Source organism: Ranitomeya variabilis, chromosome 6, assembly GCF_051348905.1.
Source record: "Ranitomeya variabilis isolate aRanVar5 chromosome 6, aRanVar5.hap1, whole genome shotgun sequence".
NCBI lineage: Eukaryota > Metazoa > Chordata > Amphibia > Anura > Dendrobatidae > Ranitomeya > Ranitomeya variabilis.
Genome location: NC_135237.1, coordinates 272,097,365 through 272,117,844, shown reverse-complemented (window position 1 = coordinate 272,117,844; position 20,480 = coordinate 272,097,365). Strand labels below are relative to the sequence as shown.

The 20,480-nt window shown below is 44.6% G+C and overlaps 1 protein-coding gene across 7 annotated transcripts in view; it reads right to left on the bottom strand.

Moving 5' to 3' along the window:
• LOC143782312 (uncharacterized) overlaps window positions 1–20,480 on the bottom strand; it is a 261,375-nt gene that overhangs the window by 110,113 nt on the left and 130,782 nt on the right. For 6 of the 7 annotated variants that reach the window (XM_077269634.1, XM_077269636.1, XM_077269637.1 and 3 more), the window contains 2 exons: window positions 16,385–16,429; window positions 5,968–6,015 (listed from right to left, as the gene is read on the bottom strand). The exons of the other annotated variant lie outside the window; for it this stretch is intronic. In XM_077269634.1, coding sequence (XP_077125749.1) covers window positions 5,968–6,015; window positions 16,385–16,429 — 93 coding nt within the window. The remainder of the gene's footprint in view (window positions 1–5,967; window positions 6,016–16,384; window positions 16,430–20,480) is intronic. 7 annotated transcript variants of the gene reach the window in all.

Sequence of the window (20,480 nt, the reverse complement as noted above, 5' to 3'; positions counted from 1 at the left end):
GGAGTCCTCCTGGAGCTCTCCGGTCTCCTTCCCCTCCACACACGCTGCTGGCAACCCGGAAGTGATCGCGCGCGTCACTTCCGGTCCTTTCTGCGCTCCCTGGAGGCACTTCCGCCGGCGGTGTCTCGTGCAGGACGGCGTCCTCCACGCTGGACTATGGAGGGGAAGAAGTGATCGCTGGGGGCAGGTGCATTCCACCGTGTATAAAACCTGCCAGAAAACGTCGCAGGTAAGACTGTTCCTGTCATGGAGAGCGGTACCTGCCCTGCGCTTGCAGAGCCCAGCGCTGCCCCTGCCACAGTAAGTGCCGCAGGGACAGGGGTCCTTAGGTAGTAACTTTGGGGTATCCTTGGTCACTCTCTCTCTCCCCTCTCATTGCAGGGAGAAAGGTCTACCCCCAAAACTACTGTTAAAAAGAAGTGTGCCATCTGTACCATTAAGCTGCCACCTTCATGGGAGAAAAAACTCTGCAGGACCTGTACTGACAAAGTTGTCAGGGCAGAGCAACCTTCTTTACTAGAGGAAATCCGATCCCTGGTCAAGCAAGAGGTGCAATCCTCCCTAGCAGCCTTTACCCCTCCACCCCCTCCGCCACCCCCTCCGCCACACTCTCCAGCCAAAAAAAGGAAGATCCAGGAAGAGGATTCTGAATCTGAGTCAGACCTCTCTTATGCCTCATCCTCAGGTCGTCAGGAGGAATATGCATCCTCTATTACATCTGAGGCCAGAAAATATCTCTTTTCTTCTGACTGGATTGAGGACTTAGTAGCCGCAGTACGCAGTACTATGGGGCTGGAGGAGGAACCAGAACCCCAGTCCATACAGGACCAGATGTTTGGTGGCATAACTAAGGGTAAACGGGTGGGGTTTCCAATCCACCAGAATATTTCCGATATGATTGACCAAGAGTGGGAATTACCTGAAAAGCGCCTCAGTACTCCATCCGAGATGAAGCGTAGATTCCCCTTAGAAGGCGAAATGACCAAATGGGATGTCCCTAAAGTTGACTCTCAGGTGGCAAGAGTGGCTAAAAGAACGGCTCTTCCATTTGAGGACTCGTCACAATTAAAGGATCCGATGGACAGGAAGATAGAGAGTCTATTAAAGAAATCATGGGAGACCTCCTCGGTAGCCCTCAAAGCTAATATCGCATCAACATGCGTGGCTAGAGCTCTATTCCGCTGGATAGGTGAACTGGAGTCTCACATATCCCAGGGCACTTCAAGAGCTGAGTTGTTAGACTCCCTTCCTAGTCTCCTTAGAGCCACGGGTTTCCTAGCAGATTCTTCCATGGAAACGATCAGAATTGCTGCAAGGTCGTTAGTACAGACTAACTCGGCCAGAAGGGCGCTGTGGTTAAAAATGTGGTCTGGTGATATCACCTCCAAAGCCAAGTTATGCGCCATACCATTTAAAGGTAACTACGTCTTCGGGCCTTCTCTTGATGACATCTTGGAGAAAGCAACCGATAAAAAGAAAGCCCTCCCAGAACAAAAAACTCCCAAAAAGAAGTTTTTTCGTCCCTTTCAGTCCCAAACCTCTCAGAGAGGGAAAGGCAAGTCCGGGAGGTGGAGTTACCCGAAGGGAGGGGGGAGAAACATCCTCATCCCTCAGCAACAGCAGCAGCAGTCTCAACATGAGAAACGGTGACTTCGATCCAGTGGGGGGGAGACTTTCAAATTTTTACTCCCAGTGGCAAAACATCACCTCTTGCCCCTGGATCCTCAATATCATCAAAGAGGGTCTCCTAATAGAATTCATTTCCTCCCCCCCACGGGGTCTAAAAGTCACCTCCCTACCCTCCCTGAAAGATCAGTCAAAATTGGCGTCCGGTCTCAGAGCCCTAAAGATGTCAGGTGCGATATCCCAGATACCGGAATCGGAGAGGGATCACGGCCACTACTCTCGCTTATTCCTGGTTCCCAAGCCATCGGGCGAGTCCCGGGTCATTATAAATCTAAAGAATCTCAATCGGCATATAAAGTACCGAAGATTCAAGATGGAATCAGTGAAGAATGCCATCCCCTTGATAGGTCCACACTACTTCATGGCCACTCTCGATCTGAAAGATGCCTACTTTCACATCCCTATTCACCAAAGACATCGCCAATACCTCAAATTCGCTGTACAGAGAGGGCGTCTGATAGAGCACTATCAATTCAACGTCCTCCCATTTGGAATTTCCTCGGCTCCAAGAGTATTTTCCAAAATAATGGGGGAGGTAGTCTCCTTTATCCGGAAGCAAGGCGTCTGTATAGTACCGTACCTAGACGACCTTCTGATAATAGCTCCTTCCAAACAGGCCCTGGAGTCCCATGTATCCAAGACTCTCGAAATCCTGACATCTCTTGGATGGGTGCCGAATCTGGAAAAATCTCACCTACGACCCTCCAAATGCAGGAAATTCCTGGGAGTTCTCCTGGACTCGGCAAAACAAATGTCCTTCCTCCCAGTGGAACACCGTCAAACCCTTTTATCAAAGGTCAAAACGTTCAGGGACACCAGATCCCCTACAGTCAGAGTAGGCATGTCTCTTGTGGGCTCGATGACAGCCTGCATTCAATCGGTACCATGGGCCCAAGCCCATTCCAGAATTCTTCAGGCACATATCTTGCAGAATTGGGACGGTCATCCCAATTCTTTAAACAAGAGGTTGTACACACCAGGTCGTGTCAAGGCCTCCCTGGCTTGGTGGATGTCCCCAAAAAATCTACAAAAAGGGGTCAGCTGGACGCAAGTCCCACTGACCACAGTAACAACGGACGCCAGCCAGAGAGGCTGGGGGGCCATGATAAATCACACCCCTTTCCAAGGTCTCTGGGACCAGTCAACAAGCAAGAAATCTTCCAACTACAGAGAGCTAAAAGCTGTAGAAGAAGCCCTACTAGTAGGAAGTCATCTAATCAAGGGACATCACGTTCGGATATATTCGGACAATGTGACCACGGTGGCCCACATCAGACATCAGGGCAGTTCAAAAAACAATTGCCTGAAGAATATATCTGCCCGGATATGCTCCTGGGCAGAAAGACATCTCTTATCTCTGACAGCGGTTCACCTGAAAGGCTCGTCCAACATTCAGGCAGACTATCTAAGTCGCCAAGACATACATCCGGGGGAATGGTGCCTGAGCAACCGAAGCTTCGAGATGCTGGTGAACAAATGGGGTCTCCCAGAAATCGACCTCTTTGCATCCAGCCGAAATGCGAAAGTCGAAGCATTCTTCTCTCTGAACCCCAGGGACGGCTCCAAAGGAGTGGATGCACTGGTCCAGAAGTGGAATTTCCGGCTAGCTTATGCGTTTCCACCAATCCCAATTCTGGCAAAAGTCTTACAGAAAGTGCGAGAAGAACAAACGCCTACCATATTGGTAGCTCCACTATGGCCCAAGAGGAGTTGGTACAACCTGATAGTGGACCTTCAGGTGGATGGGCCGCTCCACTTTCCGATAGAAAAAGACCTTCTTTCTCAAGGACCAATCCATCTCCTAGATGCCCACAAGTGGAATCTGGCAGCATGGCTACTGAAGCCCAAATATTAAGAGCAAGAGGACTATCAGAAGCAGTGGTTTCCACACTTCAAAAATCTAGGAAACCTGTAACCATTGCAATATATAATAAAATCTGGAAGAAATTTTCATCCTTCTGTCTTCCTGAGGTGCCGGATCCCTTCAACCCGAATATTTCAAAAATTCTAGACTTTTTGCAAAAGGGCTTAGAAATAGGCCTCAGGCCTAGCACCTTAAAAGTCCAGGTGTCCGCCCTCAGTTCAATATTTGATCAGGATCTGGCAAATCATCGCTGGATCAAGAGATTCATGATATCAGCTTCTAGAATGAACCCTAAGAAGCAAATAACAGTACCACTGTGGGATCTCAACCTAGTATTACAGGGGCTCACAGGTCCCCCCTTCGAACCATTATCCTCCTGCTCCCAGAAAAACCTAATCTACAAAACTATTTTTCTTGTGGCTATTACATCAGCAAGGAGGGTGGGAGAATTACAAGCTCTCTCAATAAGAGAACCATACCTAACCATTCGAGATGACTCTATAGTGCTGCGCCTAGACCCTTCCTTTCTCCCAAAGGTCGTATCGGACTTCCACCGCTCCCAGGAAATTATTCTACCTTCTTTTTGCCAAAATCCTGCAAATTCCAAAGAAGAGAGATTCCATATGCTGGATGTCAGGCGCACTGTATTGTTTTACTTAGAACAAACCAGTTCTTACAGAATTGACCACAATCTATTTATCCACCCATCAGGACAAAATAGGGGAAAAAAGGTAGCCAAAAGTACTATTGCCAACTGGATAAAGAAAGCAATAGCAGAAGCATACCTTGCTCAAGACAAAACTCCTCCAGTGGGAATCAAGGCTCATTCGACTAGATCAACCTCAGTCTCCTGGGCAGAAAGAGCAGGTGCATCAGCAGAGCAAATCTGCAGGGCAGCCACATGGTCTTCTTTGCATACCTTCTCCAGGCATTACAGATTGGATGTAATGCCCAACAAGGATTTAGCCTTCGGCCGGAAAGTACTCCAGGCCGTTGTCCCTCCCTAGCGCCAATCAGTTGGTATTCCTCCATATGCCGTCGTGGAAGGTGACTAGAGAAAATAGAATTATTCTTACCGTTAATTCGGTTTCTAGGAACCTTCCACGACGGCGCTAGTTCCCTCCCTATACTCCTGGATTTAAATCTGGGATTCAAGGTAAACCGGTGCTATGGTTTTTCAGTTATAAGTCACTGGTGAGAGGGAGGTGGGAGGGCCTTTTAACCTCTCCATTTCCTGTTCCCCATTAGGGCAAAGAGGCAACCTCCATATGCCGTCGTGGAAGGTTCCTAGAAACCGAATTAACGGTAAGAATAATTCTATTTTTATTGCAAAAAATATATAGTTTTTGCATCACCATATTTTGAGAGCCATAACTTTCATATTTTGGCAAGCAGTTATGTGAGGTCTTGTTTTTTGCAGGACGAGTTGACGTTTTTATTGGTACCATTTTCGGGTACATGACATTCTTTGATCGCTTTCTATTCTGATTTTTGGGAGGCAGAATGAACAGGGAGGCAGAATGAACAAAAACCAACAATTCATTTCTTTTTTTTTTTTTTGGGGGGGGGGTGAGCACGTTTATACCATTCCATGTGTGGTAAAATTGATAAGGCAGTTTTATTCTTCGTGCTAGTACGATTACAGTAATACCTCATTTATATTTTTTTTATGTTTTGGCGCTTCTATACAATAAACTGTTTTATATAAAAAAATAATTATTTTTGCATCCCTTTATTCTACGAGCTATAGAACTTTTTCATTTTTTCGCTGATGGAGCTGTATGGGGGCTTGCTTTTGGTGGGAAAAGATGACCTTTTCAGCGGTACCATGTTTATTCATATTAGTCTTTTTGATCGCGTGTTATTCTACTTTTTGTTCGGCGGTATGATGATAAAGCCTTGTTTATTGCCTTTTTTTATAGCGTTCACTAAAAGGGGTTAACTAGTGGTGTAGCTTTATAGGTCAGGAGGATACAAAAAATGTGTACTTTTATTGTTTTGATTTTTTTTCATTAAAATATTTATATAGAGAGATAGAATATTTAATCATTTTTGATTTTTTTTTAAATAATTTAACAATTATTTTAAAAAATATTTTTTCTGACTTTTTTTTTTTTTTTAAAACTATGTCCCACTATGGGACAATAATTTTTTGCAGGCTGATTGCTTTTATGGCATGCAGATGAAGCAGCATCTGCATGCCATATAAGCTGTCAGCGCTGCACTGAGAGTGAGACTTGGTGATCGTGCTCTGCAAAAAATCAAGTACGTCTGATGTCAGAAAGGGGTTAAGTTCAAATTGTATCATTTGTACCATGGATAATAAGAAAAAAGTATCCTGTAAGATATTACATAATTTCTCTGGTCATACACTACAGTTAGGGCACATGGCAAGGCTCAAAAGAGAAATCATTTACCATTTGGGATGAACGGTTTCCTTATGTTGGGTGTCATTTTTACAGCGCCTAAGAAAAAGGGCAAAATCAAACATTAGCCTCATTTTACAAGTTACAATCAGAGAATTCATCAACAGGTATAACAATATTTTGACCCCAGTGGTATTTTCCAGAAATTAGTGAATAGTGGATATTACAAAGTAAAAATTGGAAATATGCCATTTCAGTAGCCAATGCTTAGCATCCAGCATGTTAAATTTGTTTTCCAAAATTAAAGAGAAAAGGATTGGACTAAAACAGGCACGCACGACCATATAATATGAAAAAATAGAAAAACCTTTTTATTCAACATCACAGCAAATATAAAAACATTTAAAACAGGTGGAAACACACAACACCCCCATACAAGTATGCAACTGCAATAATCAGATAAATATGCAATATATGTTGCAAACACACGCTCCACTAAATCTGTAAGCCTAGCACCGCCTGATAACCCATACATAAGTAATGGCTCTGAAGGATGATAAGAATAAACCTAATAATGAGCCAGACAAAATGTAGTACCTATTAAAGGAGGGAATGATGCCTGAGTGAGAAAGTAATCACAACGCTGGCTACACAGTGCTCCTATGTATAAGAAAAGGCAGACAATATGCCGTCAATACTCAACTGAATAGAAACCGAGCTGTGGCCGCGATTTAGCTAGATTGAAAGGTCCAGGCAGGTACACAGGTAGGTGGAAGTCGATGTGCCCTGAAAGTGAGGGGGGTTTGTGAGAGAAGAACCCCACGCGTATCGCCGCCGCAGCGGCTTCGTCAGGGGAAGTGAATTGGATATTGAACCTCATCGGTTTTTATATAGATTTAATTTGTCATGGGTGCTTACCGGTGTGCAGTCTATGGCAGGAAGGCGTGAACAGGAAGAGATGCGCCTGCCGTAAGTGAAAGAAAAATGCGGCAAAGGTATGGCGATCTCCATGGAGACAAAATGCGCATGCGCAGATGCGGCTCAATCAGTGAGCCGCACCGCGCATGCGTAGGGACCGAATGGCAAATTTGTTTTCCAGGCTTCACAATTGAAGACTTATCTTAATATGAGATTGTTGGGGGGGGTGAGACAACCCATCGATCATCTGAAAAGTGCTCCAGTAGCAGATGGAACTAAGTGATGTACAGAGACTAACATCAGAACAATGCAATGCCTAATGGTGGTTGCAGAATAATTGCAGTAAATTCCATTTAAGGGAGATAAAGAGCAGTAGTTTCTTTTGCCCCTATACTGGTTAGTTTTGGACCCGGTGGGTGTAAAGGGTATGGAACCCTCACCAAATCATATTAATGACCTAATCAGCAGATAAGTCATTAATCATGAGGTCCTGGACAACCCCAGGCTTCTACCCTCTGCAGTAATGCCATACATGTTTATGCTCACTGTAGATTGAGCACACTGTAGGGCTCAGAATGGGGCTATTTGGCTTTTGAAGTATAGATTTGGCTATTTGGCTTTTGAAGTATAGATTTTATTGGAGCCATGTCATTTATCCAGAATCTTGCAGCTACTTGTAACATTGAAAACTTTTAATGCCATCTGAGTAGAGGTTTGTTTTCTTGGATGAGTTCAAGTTTTTAGCAGTACCATTTGAGGGTACATAACTTTTTTTTTTTATATGACTTTATTCGGAACATTGTGAGACAAAATGAACAGTTAAACAGGAAGTAAATAACTTTTTAGCAATATTTTATGCAGGTCACTGCGCAGAAAAAGCAAAAAAATGTGTTCTTCTGGCAAGTATGAATATAGTACCACCACATTCACAAATATTTTTATTTTTGCTACCACACTCAGTTGTAACTAATTTTTTTGTGAACAAACCCATATTGCTCTGGGATAGATAGAGCGACAAATATACACACACACACACACGTGTGTGTATGTATATATATTATAAAATATACATACATACATATATATATATATATATATATATATATATATATATATATATATATATATATATATATATATATATATATATATATATATATATATATATATACACACACACACGTACACACACATATATCTCTTTTCGATCACTTAATTCCACTTTCTGAATCGAAAAAGCTAAATTTTTGACATGTATTTTGCTTTTGACCATACAGATTGCACTGCAATACCAATCACGTGTACTTTTCCATTTGTTTTTTACATGATTTTCACATAAAAACAGTATTTATAGTTACAAAATATGTTTCAGTTATTTTTTTGTACTTTGCCTTGTATCTTTTTATAAATTGTATTATAATAATAATTTTATTTATTTAGCGCCAACATATTCCGCAGCCCTTACTAATTATAGAGGGGACTTGTACAGACAAAAGACATTACAGCATAACAGAAATCACAGCTCAAAATAGATACCAAGAGGAATGAGGGCCCTGCTCGCAAGCTTACAAACTATGAGGAAAAGGGGAGACACGAGAGGTGGATGGTAACAATTGCTTTAGTTATTCGGACCAGCCATAGTGTAAGGCTCGGGTGTTCATGTAAAGCTGCATGAACCAGTTAACTGCCTAAGTCTGTAGCAGTACAGACACAGAGTGCTATTAACTGTATAAAGTGTATGAGAACATGATGCGAGGAACCTGATTATGGTTTAAGTTTTTTTTTCTTTAATGGGCCACACAGGGATAGTTTAGGTTAATGCACTGAGGCGGTAGGCCAGTCTGAACAAATGAGTTTTTAGGGCACGCTTAAAACTGTGGGGATTGGGGATTAATCGTATTAACCTGGGTAGTGCATTCCAAAGAATCGGCGCAGCATGTGAAAAGTCTTGGAGACGGGAGTGGGCGGTTCTGATTATTGAGGATGCTAACCTGAGGTCATTAGCGGAGCGGAGGGATTGGGTAGGGTGGTAAACTGAGACCAATGAGGAGATGTAGGGTGGTGCTGAGCCATGGAGTGCTTTGTGGATGAGGGTAGTAGCTTTGTACTGGATTCTGGAGTGGATGGGTAGCCAGTGCAATGACTGGCACAAGGTAGAGGCATCGGTGTAACGGTTAGTGAGGAATATGATCCTGGCAGCAGCATTCAGGACAGATTGGGGCGGGTAGTGTTTGGTAAGAGGGAAGCCAATTAGTAGAGAGTTACAATAGTCCAGACGGGAATGAATAAGAGAAACAGTAAGAGTTTTTGCAGAGTCGAAAGTAAGAAAAGGGCGAATTCTAGAAATGTTTTTGAGATGCAGATAAGAAGAGCGAGCCAGTGATCGGATGTGGGGGGTGAATAAAGCTCGGAATCAGGTATGACCCAAAAGCAGCGGGCATGTTGCTTTGGAGTAATAGTGGAACCGCACACGGAGATGGCAATGTCAGGCAAAGGTAGGTTAGTAGAGGGAGAAAACACGAGGAGTTCAGTTTTTGACAGGTTCAGTTTCAGATAGAGGGAGGACATGATGTTAGAGACAGCGGCAAGACAATCACTGGTGTTTTCTAAAAAGGCCGGCATGATATCAGGAGAAGTGTATAATTGGGTGTCATCAGCATAGAGATGGCACTGGAAAACAAATCTACTGATTGTCCAATGTCCAATAGGGGCAGTATACAAAGAGAAGAGGAGGGGGCCTAGGACTGATCCTTGCGGAACCCCTACAGTAAGGGGAAGGTGAGAGGACGAGGAACCAGCAAAAGAAACAGTGAAGGAGCGGTCAGAGAGATAGGAGGAGAACCAGGAGAGAACGGTGTCCTTGAGGCCGATGGAGCGGAGCATAGTGAGGAGGAGCTGATGATCCTCAGGCCATGTTCACACAGTGCGTTTTTTACCGCGGAACCGCGGCGGTTTTGCCGCTGCGGTTCCGCAGCTGTTTTCCATGCAGGGTACAGTACACTGTACCCTATGGAAAACAGGACACACTGTGCACATGGTCCGGAAATTTAAAAAAAAAAGCCGTGCGGAATAGCTCCCGGAAAAAAGAAGGAGCATGTCAATTCTTCGTCCTGAACCGCAGCGGTTCTGCACCCATAGACCTCCATTGTGAGGTCAAAATCGCAGTAAAACCCGCAGATCAAAAATATATCTGCGGGTTTTACTGCGGTTTGTTGTGCAGAACCGCTGCAGCCGGAAGTGCGGGGAAGCCGGCGGAAGTGCGGGGCCGGAAGTGCGTGGGCGGAGAGACATGGAGGCATACCGGCGCATGGGGATCGTGTCGGCCGTTTGATTGATTTGGTATGTGTGTCTGTGTGTGTGTGTCTGTGTGTGTGTGTGTGTGTGTGTGTGTGTGTGTGTGTGTGTGTGTGTGTGTGTGTGTGTGTGTGTGTCCCCATGCGACGCTAGTGCCTCCATTGTGCTAAGTCGCCGTATGGACTACTACTCCCATCCGGTATTAGGATGGGAGAGTTGTCCCTGTGTCCGGCGACTTAGCACAATGGTAAAGTTACACAAAACACCTACACACAATACACATACATGACACACAGTACAGTACATACAACACATAACACAGAGTATATACTCACCAACAGCACACTGGTAGGCGAAGCCCTCGATCCTCCAGGAAAAAATCGCAAAATAATAAAGCAAATTCATACTCCCTGTCCGCAGAATCCATAAAACGAGTGTCCCACGCCGATCGGCTGCTCTCCGGCGATACACTGCCAGGAGCGAAGCTCCTAGCAGTGTATCGCGTACTGTTCCGGAGTTCAATGACTCCGGCGTCTCGGTTAACAGCAGTACAGCTGCGTTGAACTTTCCCACGCAGCACTGCCGTTAAGCGAGAGTGCCGGGGTCAATGACCGCCGGTAAACTCGCTCGCGCATGCGCAGTGACACACCGACAGGAACTATGGCTCCTGTCAGTGTGTTGCTGCATCCGTGGAGAGCAGACATATCTCTGGATGTGTCTGTTCTCCATGGAAAATCTTCGTGGGATACGTGGCACTTAAATACGTGGCACTTAAATACGTGACACGTGTCACTTATACGTGATACGTGTCACTTAAATACGTGACACGTGTCACTTATACGTGATACGTGTCACTTAAATACATGATACGTGTCACTTAAATACGTGGCACGTGGCACTGAAATACGTGGCACGTGGCACTTAAATACGTGGCACGTGGCACTTAAATACGTGGCACGTGGCACTTAAATACGTGGCACTGAGATACGTGGCACTTAAATACGTGGCATGTGGCACTTAAATACGTGGCACGTGGCACTGAAATACGTGGCACGTGGCACTGAAATATGTGGCACGTGGCACTGAAATACGTGGCACGTGGCACTGAAATATGTGGCACGTGGCACTTAAATACGTGGCACGTGGCACTGAAATACGTGGCACGTGGCACTTAGGCTATGTTCACATTTGCGTTGTGCGCCGCAGCGTCGGCGCCCCAACACACAACGCAAAGTAAAACGCAGCAAAACGCATGCACAACGCTGCGTTTTGCGCCGCATGCGTCCTTTTTTGGATTGATTTTGGACGCAGCAAAAATGCAACTTGCTGCGTCCTCTGCGCCCGGATGCGTGCGCTGCAGTGACGCATGCGGCGCAAAACGCGGAGCGCTGTCATTCAAAACACGTCCACTCATTTTGGTGTTTAGTCCCAAAATGGAGGATGGAAGAAGAAAAGGGTTGGACAAGGAAATGACATCATTTCTTTTTTTTTTTCCCCCACTGCAGTTAAAGCTTTATTTGTGTCAAACACAGACAATTTGCAGAGAAAACTGCATAAAAAAACGCACAAAAAACCGCACTAAAAAACGCACCAAAAAACGCACCAAAAACGCACCAAAAACGCACCAAAAAACGCACCTGCGTTTTCTGCAGAGACCTGCAGATTCAGTCAGGAAAAAAAAAGGATGGAAATCCTGAACGTGTGAACATAGCCTCAGAGTCGAATGCTGCGGAGAGATCCAAGAGGATTAGCATGGAGTAGTGACCATTAGATTTAGCGGTTAGTAGGTCATTAGAGACTTTAGTGAGGGCAGTTTCAGTAGAGTATAAAGAGCGGAAACCAGATTGAAGAGGGTCGAGAAGAGCGTTATCTGAGAGATAGCGGGTAAGACGGGAGTGGACCAGGCGTTCGAGGAGTTTAGAGATGAAGGGAAGGTTAGAGACAGGTCTATAATTAGCGGCACAGTTTTGATCGAGGGATGGTTTTTTAAGTATTGGATGTATAATGGCATGCTTAAATGAGGAGGGAAAAATACCGGAAGTGAAAGAAAGGTTGAATATTTTTGTTAGGTGAGAGGTGACAGCTGGGGAAAGGGACTGGAGGAGATGTGACGGAATGGGGTCACTGGTGCAATTGGTTGGGCGAGAAGATGCAAGGAGCCCGATTACTACTTCTTCTGTAACTGGTTCAAAGTCAGAGAGTGAACTAGATGCAGTGGGGGAGGGAGGACAGTGCGGAGATAATTTCCTGTCGAATGTGATCAATTTTTTCTTTGAAGTAATTGGCCAGATCGTCAGCGCGGAGATCCGTAGTTGGGGCCTGCACTCTTGGGTTGAGTAGGGACTGGAAAGTGTCAAAGAGACGTTTAGGGTTATTGGACAGCGAAGGTGATGAGGGTGTTGAAATAGGTTTGTTTGGAGGGGTGAAGGGCAGAGTTGTATGTTTTTAGCATGAACTTATAATGGATGAAATCGTCAGGTAGATAAGATTTTCTCCACAGACGTTCGGCGCACCTGGAGCACCGCTGCAGTATAGGAGGTGCAGCTTCATTCAGGGTACTTTGCAGGGTTTCATTGTAATGCTTCAGAGCAGAATCAGGACATGAGATGGAGGAGATTGGGGCCAATGAGGACTGCAAGTTCTTCATAAGTTTCTGGGTGTTAATGGCCTGCATGTTTCTATAAGTGTGGAAAGTGGGGGTGTCCTGAGCGGAATGGCAGTTCTTGATAGAGAATGAAAGAAGGTTGTGGTCAGAGAGCAGGAGAGGGGAGTTTGTGAAATCATCCACTCAGCAAAGCCGGGAGAAGACCAAGTTGAGGGAGTTTCCATCTTCATGCGTTGGAGAGTTAGTATCCTGCGAGAGGTCGAAAGAGGAGGTTAGACATAAAAGGTGAGAAGCAGATGGGGAGAGGGGAGAAGCAATGGGGATGTTGAAATCGCCCATGATGAGTGTGGGGGTGTCATAGGAGAGAAAGTGTGGAAGCCAGGTGGCAAAGTGATCCAGGAACTGATGAGAGGGGCCGGGAGGACGATACACTGTATTGTACTGAAAGAGATACAGAATATTGCAGAACCACTAAACAGAATATTTGAAACGTCCTGGAGAACTGGCACAAGATTGGAGAAGGGCAAATGTTGCACAGATCTTCAAAAAAGAAAAGATGGAGCCTGGCAATTACTGGCCAGTGAGCCTTACTTCTATACCAGGAAAGATCTTTGAACAAATGATTAAACCGCATTTATGTAAGTACTTGGATAAGAATACAGTAATTAACCAGAGCCAGCATGGGGTTGTAGCAAATTAGTCAGGCAAGAGAAATTAAATTTCCTTCTATGATGGAATCACTGACTGGGTGGATCAGGGACATGCGGTAGATATAGTACATCTCGACTTCAGCAAAGCATTTCATTAAGTATTTCATACAATCCTTATTCAAAAAATGACCAAGTATGGGATTGAAAAGGCTACAGATAGGTGGATTCATAATTGGCTCAGTGATTGTACTCAGAGTGGTAATAAACGGTAGAACATTCAATTGAAGTGTTTCAATTGAGGTACCACAAGGCTCTGTGCTGGCCAGTGTTGTTCAACATTTTTATAAATGATCTAGATAAGGGAACTGAAGGTAAACTAATACATTTTTCAGACGTTGCAAAGCTAGGAGGGATAGCGAACACTAGAGAAGACAAAGAAAGGATTCAGAAGGCTCTAGGTAAGATTCAACAAAGAGCAGTGACTAATAGAATGGTATTTAGCAGGGAGAGATGCAAGATTCTACCTCCAAGTAAGAAAACCAAGAATTACATCTACAGAATGGGAGGATTAGAACTAAGCAACAGCACGTGTGAAAAAGGCTTGTGTATAATGATAGATCACAGACTTAAAATAAGTCAACAGTGTGATGCAACAGACCTCATCTTGAATACTGTGTCTGGTTCTGGGCACCACAATTAAAAAAAAAAAAAAAGAGAAAAAACTGGATCAAGTTCAGAGAAGCGCTACCTGGATGGTGAGCGGACTGCCACCTATGTGAAACGAGGAACGGTTAAAGAATCTGGGAGTGTCTAGCGTGCAAAAATGGTGAAGAGGACACTAAATAGCAGTCTACATATATCTGAAGGAATATCACAGTGTAGAGGGATCATCCTTATTCTCATTTGCACATGGAAACACGAGAAGCAACAGAATGAAACTGAAAGGGAGAAGATACAGATTAGATATTAGAAAAAGTTGACAGTGAGGGTGATCAATCAGTGGAAGAGGCTGCCATAAGAGGTGGTGTTTTCTCCTTCAATGGAAGTCTTTAAGCAGAGGTTGACAGACATCTGTCAGAGATGGTTTAGCGCAGGGGTGGGAACCTCAGGCCCCAGGGTCATTTACTGCCCTCAATGACTTTATCAGGCCCCTGAGCACATTCCCAGGGACCGCGTTCTTGGCAGGGAGGTGTATTTTGATTACAACCAGCTCATTAATTTCTTCTTTCTCTGTTAGCACACACACGCAGTGTTCACTACTGAACACTGAAGGGCATGCAATGAAAGATTACGTCCTGAAACCAGTGTCGGAGTCAGGATGTACTTTGTCGGTGGAGTTTGTACGGCCCTCGAAGGATGGTATAAATCTCCAAATGGTCCTTGGCAGAAAAAAAGATTCCCCACCCCTAGTCTAGTGAATTCTGCATTAAGCAGGTGGTTGGACACGATGACCCTGGAGGTCCCTTTCAACACTAACAGTCTATCATTCTTTTTTTTTTTTTTTTTTTTTTTTACTTGGTCCAAGGAAATTTGAGTTTAATTTGTCTGATTGCTGGTCTAATGCCATGCAATACTTGCGTGTTGCTGGGTATTAGACTTGTCACTGTTACACTGACAAGAGGTCTGTTAGACTGCCAAAAAGAAAACCCCTATAAAAATTACCGGTAAGGCCTCTGTCACACTTCCGTCTGTTTGTTCCCGTCAAAATCCGCCGTTTTGTGAAAAAAACGGATCCAGCAAATGCTTCTCATAGACTTGTATTAGCGATGGATTGTGACGGATGGCCTTCTGTTTCATCCGTCGTGCATTGGATCTCTCTCTCTCATTTTGTACCTTTAAATTCAGGCAGCACCTGCTTCGACGGATCTGTCAGAAAAACGGATCCAGTGCATCCGTTTTTGACAATCAGTACAGAATCCGTCTTTTCAACATTTTGACAGATTGTGACTGATTGTAAAAAAACGGAAGTGTGAAAGAGGCCTAATTTATTTGTATTCATTCAAAATTACCAACATAATTAGGCGAGTAGAATATACAAGTGTCATGAATTATCTGATGCCAGAAAAATAGCAATTGATTGATCAAATCACACAAATTATGTAATGGAGGATCTTTTCCTTCGTTTCCCTTCCTGACAGAGGAGGTTGGCACCCCCTAGGGGATACGTTGTAGCGTATTAAGTGAAATAAATCATTTATTTAGTCACTTACCTTCTGCAGAGTACCCCATCCCAACTCGTTAACCCCTTCTGGATTAGCTAAGAGATTCATCAAGGGATTTCTAAGTAAAAGGCAGAGCTAGAAGATAGCTCCTGCCACATGGACCGCATATATTCATAGTAGAAGGCTGCGATACACAAGTCATCATTCACAGGTAAAGGGGAAGGAGTGATGAGATGAACTCACTTTGTTTGCTTATTTAATTTATGTACATAGCTTTTCCTCCTCTGTTGTGTAATTCAACAAACTGCATGGCCTGGCATAATGTGTAATAAAAATAAAACAAACATCATTGTTCAGTGATACTGCATCACTGTTTCGCCAAGTTAACAGTACAATAAACGGTCGGAGCTGATAAAATAGGTAAATAACCATTCGCCAATTTACAAATACCAATTTAACCTACAAGAAGAGTCAACAATTCAGACTCTTGACCAACAAATAAGAAGCACAAATTCAAAAGTCATCATATAGATAACAGTCTATTCCTCCCAGCTTACTGTAAATAGACTAATTAATGGTTAATTAAGATAAAAATACTGTTTCGTCACACCTGGAGCACAGAGACAAGTGACATCACTTGCGGGCGCAGTACCTTTTATGGAAGCCTTTATTTACACATGTCAAATCTTGGCTGGACATTGCGTTCCTGCCACTTAAGAATATGGCAATTATTGTAATGCAGAATTTGAAGCTTACAAGGATATCAGCAAGTCTGAAGATACAGAATTCACAGAAGCATTCTTTAACTAAAGGAAAATTTAAAACAAAAATTTGCATACCTGGTCGAACATTCCCTGCAGGATTCATGACCATTATCGATTGAACTTAAAAAGAACAAAGGCAAAAAATTAGCACAGTTATTGTGATAACACATTTCTTAATGAAAGCACTTTTCCTACATTTAGTGTACACTAAATAGAAGCATACCGTGTTTTTTCAGACTATAAGAAGAACTTTTTCCCAACAAAATTTGGGAAGAAAATGGGGGGTGCGACTTATAGTGCAAACGCAGGCTTACCGGCAAAGTTGTGGCGATGCTGCGGCGGTGCGGAATGCACCTGAAAAAAGTCCCTTCTTCAGGATGCCGGCGGCAGAAATGTGGCTGCGCCTCAGCCCAATGTCCACCTGGCTTCAGGAAAATGGCCGCCGAGATTTTAATCTGCACACGCACGGCCTCCGGCGGCCATTTTCCTGAAACCTCTGGCAACCCACGGCTTCAGGAAAATTGCCACAGGGGAACCGGTAATGCACTCTGCTCACCGTGGACACCAGGCTGCGGTCGTCTTCCTGGGGAAGGGACCTTGCCTTCTGTGACCCTGCTGTACCACCGTCGGCTCTCAGGTAAGATACCTTAAATTCAGACAATAAGATGGACCCCTACCTTATAAAAGTCTTTTTTTCTGCTAATTTCCATCCCAAAATTTAGGGTGCGTCTTATGGTCCTGTGCATCTTATAGTCCGAAAAATATGACTAAGAGGCTATTTGGGATTTAAGCACTCATTACCTATCTTTAAACAGGCAGGGTCCAAAGCCCGCTAATCAGAATAAAGGGACTGCGGGGCTCACGGCACCAAGCTGCAGTGAAAGGCACAGTCATTAGGACAGACAAGACACTAGGTCTACGTAAACCAGGGGTGGGGAAACCTCCTGCCTGCGGTGACTTTTCATGCGGCTCGCGGGGCAGGTCCCCGTAAGTCCACAATGCTCGGGCGTCAGCCGTATCTTGCCAGCTGCTGGCCCTTTAACCCCCAAGTGCGTATGCAGCGTTCATTACAGAACGCTGCCTGCACATAAATGATAATGTCATAGGGGTGGGTGGGGTTAGTGTCCAATGCACTCCTGTCCCGGAAAAAGAGCTGCTGCCAGAGAGTCCAGAGCGATCTCTGTGCCGGCAGCTCTGTGCCTGTCTGCTGGTGAGTTGTGATTTCTGATCCGCAGCTCTGTACCTTTCTGCTGGTGGTCTATGCCCTTCAGCAATGTGCCCCCTCTGTGATCTCTGTGCCCTCCCCCAGTTATGTGCCCCAATATGACCTGTGCCCCCAACTATATGGCTGCCTGTTATCTGTGTCTCCCAGCTATGTACCCCCCCTGTGATCTCTGTGCCCCGTGATCTGTGGCCCCAGTTATGTGCCCCTCTGTGATCTGTGCCCCATAGCTATATATTCCCTGCCCCCAGCTATGTGCCCCTTGTGATTTGTGTGACCCCCAGCTATGTGCCCCCGTGATCTGTTCCCCCTGTGATCTTTGTGCCACCCCCAGGTGATCTGTTCCCCATGTGATCTCTCTGCTCCCCCAGCTATATGCCCCAGGTTATTTCTGTGCCCTCCAGCTATATGCCCCCCTGTGATCTGTGCCCCCAGCTATGTGCACCCCCTGATCTCTGTGGCTCCCAGCTTTGTACCCCCTGTGATCCCCTATGTACTCCCTGTGATATTTGTGCTCCCATGTGTTCTTTGTCTCCCATATGATCTCTGTCTCCTCCAGCTAGGTGCCCCTCTGTGATCTTCATGCCACCCCCTGGTGATTTGGGTCCCCCTGGTGATCTATGAGTCCCACCCGGTGATCTATGTGCCTGCCCGGCGATGCCTGTCCCCTGGATGAAGCATTTCATTGCGAAACACGTGTCGGGTGTGGTGAGTCCCCCAGCTGCTGTTCTTAAAGGTACAGTACCTCTTACTATGTACTCTCTTATGTAACATCGTTTGTACTCTTTTTATCCCTTTTCTTTTGTACAAAACAGCATTTTTTACATGGCAAATTTGCCCTTTACTACTGCACTTTAATATTTATGCACAACTGCCTTTTCAAGTAGACTCATGTAGGATGAAATTATCACTATTTTTAATTGTATTAAATGGTTTTTATTATTTTTCTGACATTTATATATCTAAGGGTGCTTTCATATTAATATGACAACATTTGGATGATTTATGTATGAGTATATATATATATATATATATATATATCTACTATATAATTGTCTAAGGGGTACTTCCGTCTGTCTGTCCTTCTGTCTGTGTCTGTAACGGTTATTCGTTCGCTGATTGGTCTCAGCAGCTGCCTGTCATGGCTGCCGTGACCAATCAGCGACGCGCACAGTCCCGAAGGAAATGGCCCCACCCGGCGCCCGCATACACCCCTCCGGTCTGCCCTCACACAGGGTTAATGGCGGCAGTAACGAACCGCGTTATGCCGCGGTGTAATGCAGTCCGTTACCACTGCTATTAACCCTGTGTGACCAACAAGGCAAGTAAATTAATGCCAATTAGGAAAGCTTCACAATCCTCTTGTTTTAAGTAGAACCTGTCAGCAGGATTGTGCACAGTAACCTACAGAGAGTCAGGTCAGTGCCATTAAACTGATTACAATGAAACCTTGGTTGATGAAATCCATCTTGTGGTTGCTTGATCTTTATTTTCAGTTTTGAGTTAATGATATGCTCGTGCTTCGAGAAAGTAGCTACTACTGCACAGGCGCCATCTTCCTAGAGAAGAAAAAAAAAAAATCCTCCTCCAAGATGGCGCCGCCGCCTGCGCAGAGGCAGCTACTACCTTGGAGCACGAGCATATAATTAACTCAAACATATCATTACCTTCTCTAGGAAGATGGTGACGCCTGTGCAGCAGTAGCCATCGGATCACCACTATAACACCAATAGCTGCTACTGCGCAGGAGTGGCGGGCGTCATTTTCAAATGGATTTTTTTTTTTTTATAATATCAGGATAACCTTAACCATATTTATTATATACACCGTATATAAGCGATTATGCTGGAGCAGGTTTTTTTTCACTATGTATATATAATATTCAACATGTTAACTAGAGGGCAGGTTAGTGAGGGATCAGTGACCTGTCAGCAGTATTCATTATGAATAACTAACCAGAGAACCACATGAAGACCCCCCCCAACAGGGTTCCCCGCAGCACTGGCATATCATTAACTTAAAACTGAAAAAGATTAAACAACCACAGGATGGATTTCATCCACCAAGGTATCAATTTAATCAGTATAACGGCGCCAACCTGACACTGTCTGTAGGATACTGAGCACAATCCTGCCTACAGGTTCCCTTTAAAGGGAAGGCACCGTGTTTGTAGATCATTAATAAATCAATGTAAAGTAGCATAACATGCTGTTATAACTAAGTTTTGAATGCATTTGAAATATTTTGTGTGTTATAGGAGTTTAAAGAAGGCACTGGGGGCTGACATTTGTTTTCACAGTAGCAGCACGACACTATCAGTGTTATAATACAGCACCCCATGGTCATAGGAGATAACACATGGACTCCGACCCTATCTATTGTAATAGAACGGTCACTGCTGTGCACTGGGTATGCCTCTCTGGGCTGCAAAATTCACAGTAGTGGGCGTGTTCTGCTGACATTTTCATGGAGCCCTTGGTTCTGCTAACTAAACATAAGCAGTACTGCTTCCAGCAGAACAGATCCTAGATTGAGAGCGGACTAATAAAATGCAGGAGAAGAGCAGGGCAGAATAGCAGGGACATTAAAAAGGAAAAGTGTACCATTATTGGAACAGGAGCTGTCAGCTGCTGGGCAGGAGCTGTGATTCATCCCTTCAAAAGATAAGGAGCTGCGTCTGCAGTGAATGGCCAGACAATGTGGAGGGGGGTGAATCATGTAATCTGGGTGAGATACACGGATGGAATTGACAGACATTAACTGCTGGTGATAGCAGATCACAGGGCAGTCACCCACAAAATGGCGCTGCCCTGTGATGCTACTCTTCATTCTGCCTCAGGGATACTAGACCACCCAAAAGGGGAGGGAATGGTGATGTCAGCAGTTACTGCCCCAATTTTGCTGCTAACAGTAAAGTTGGTAAGTCTTACTATAGCTGCTTGAGGTCTA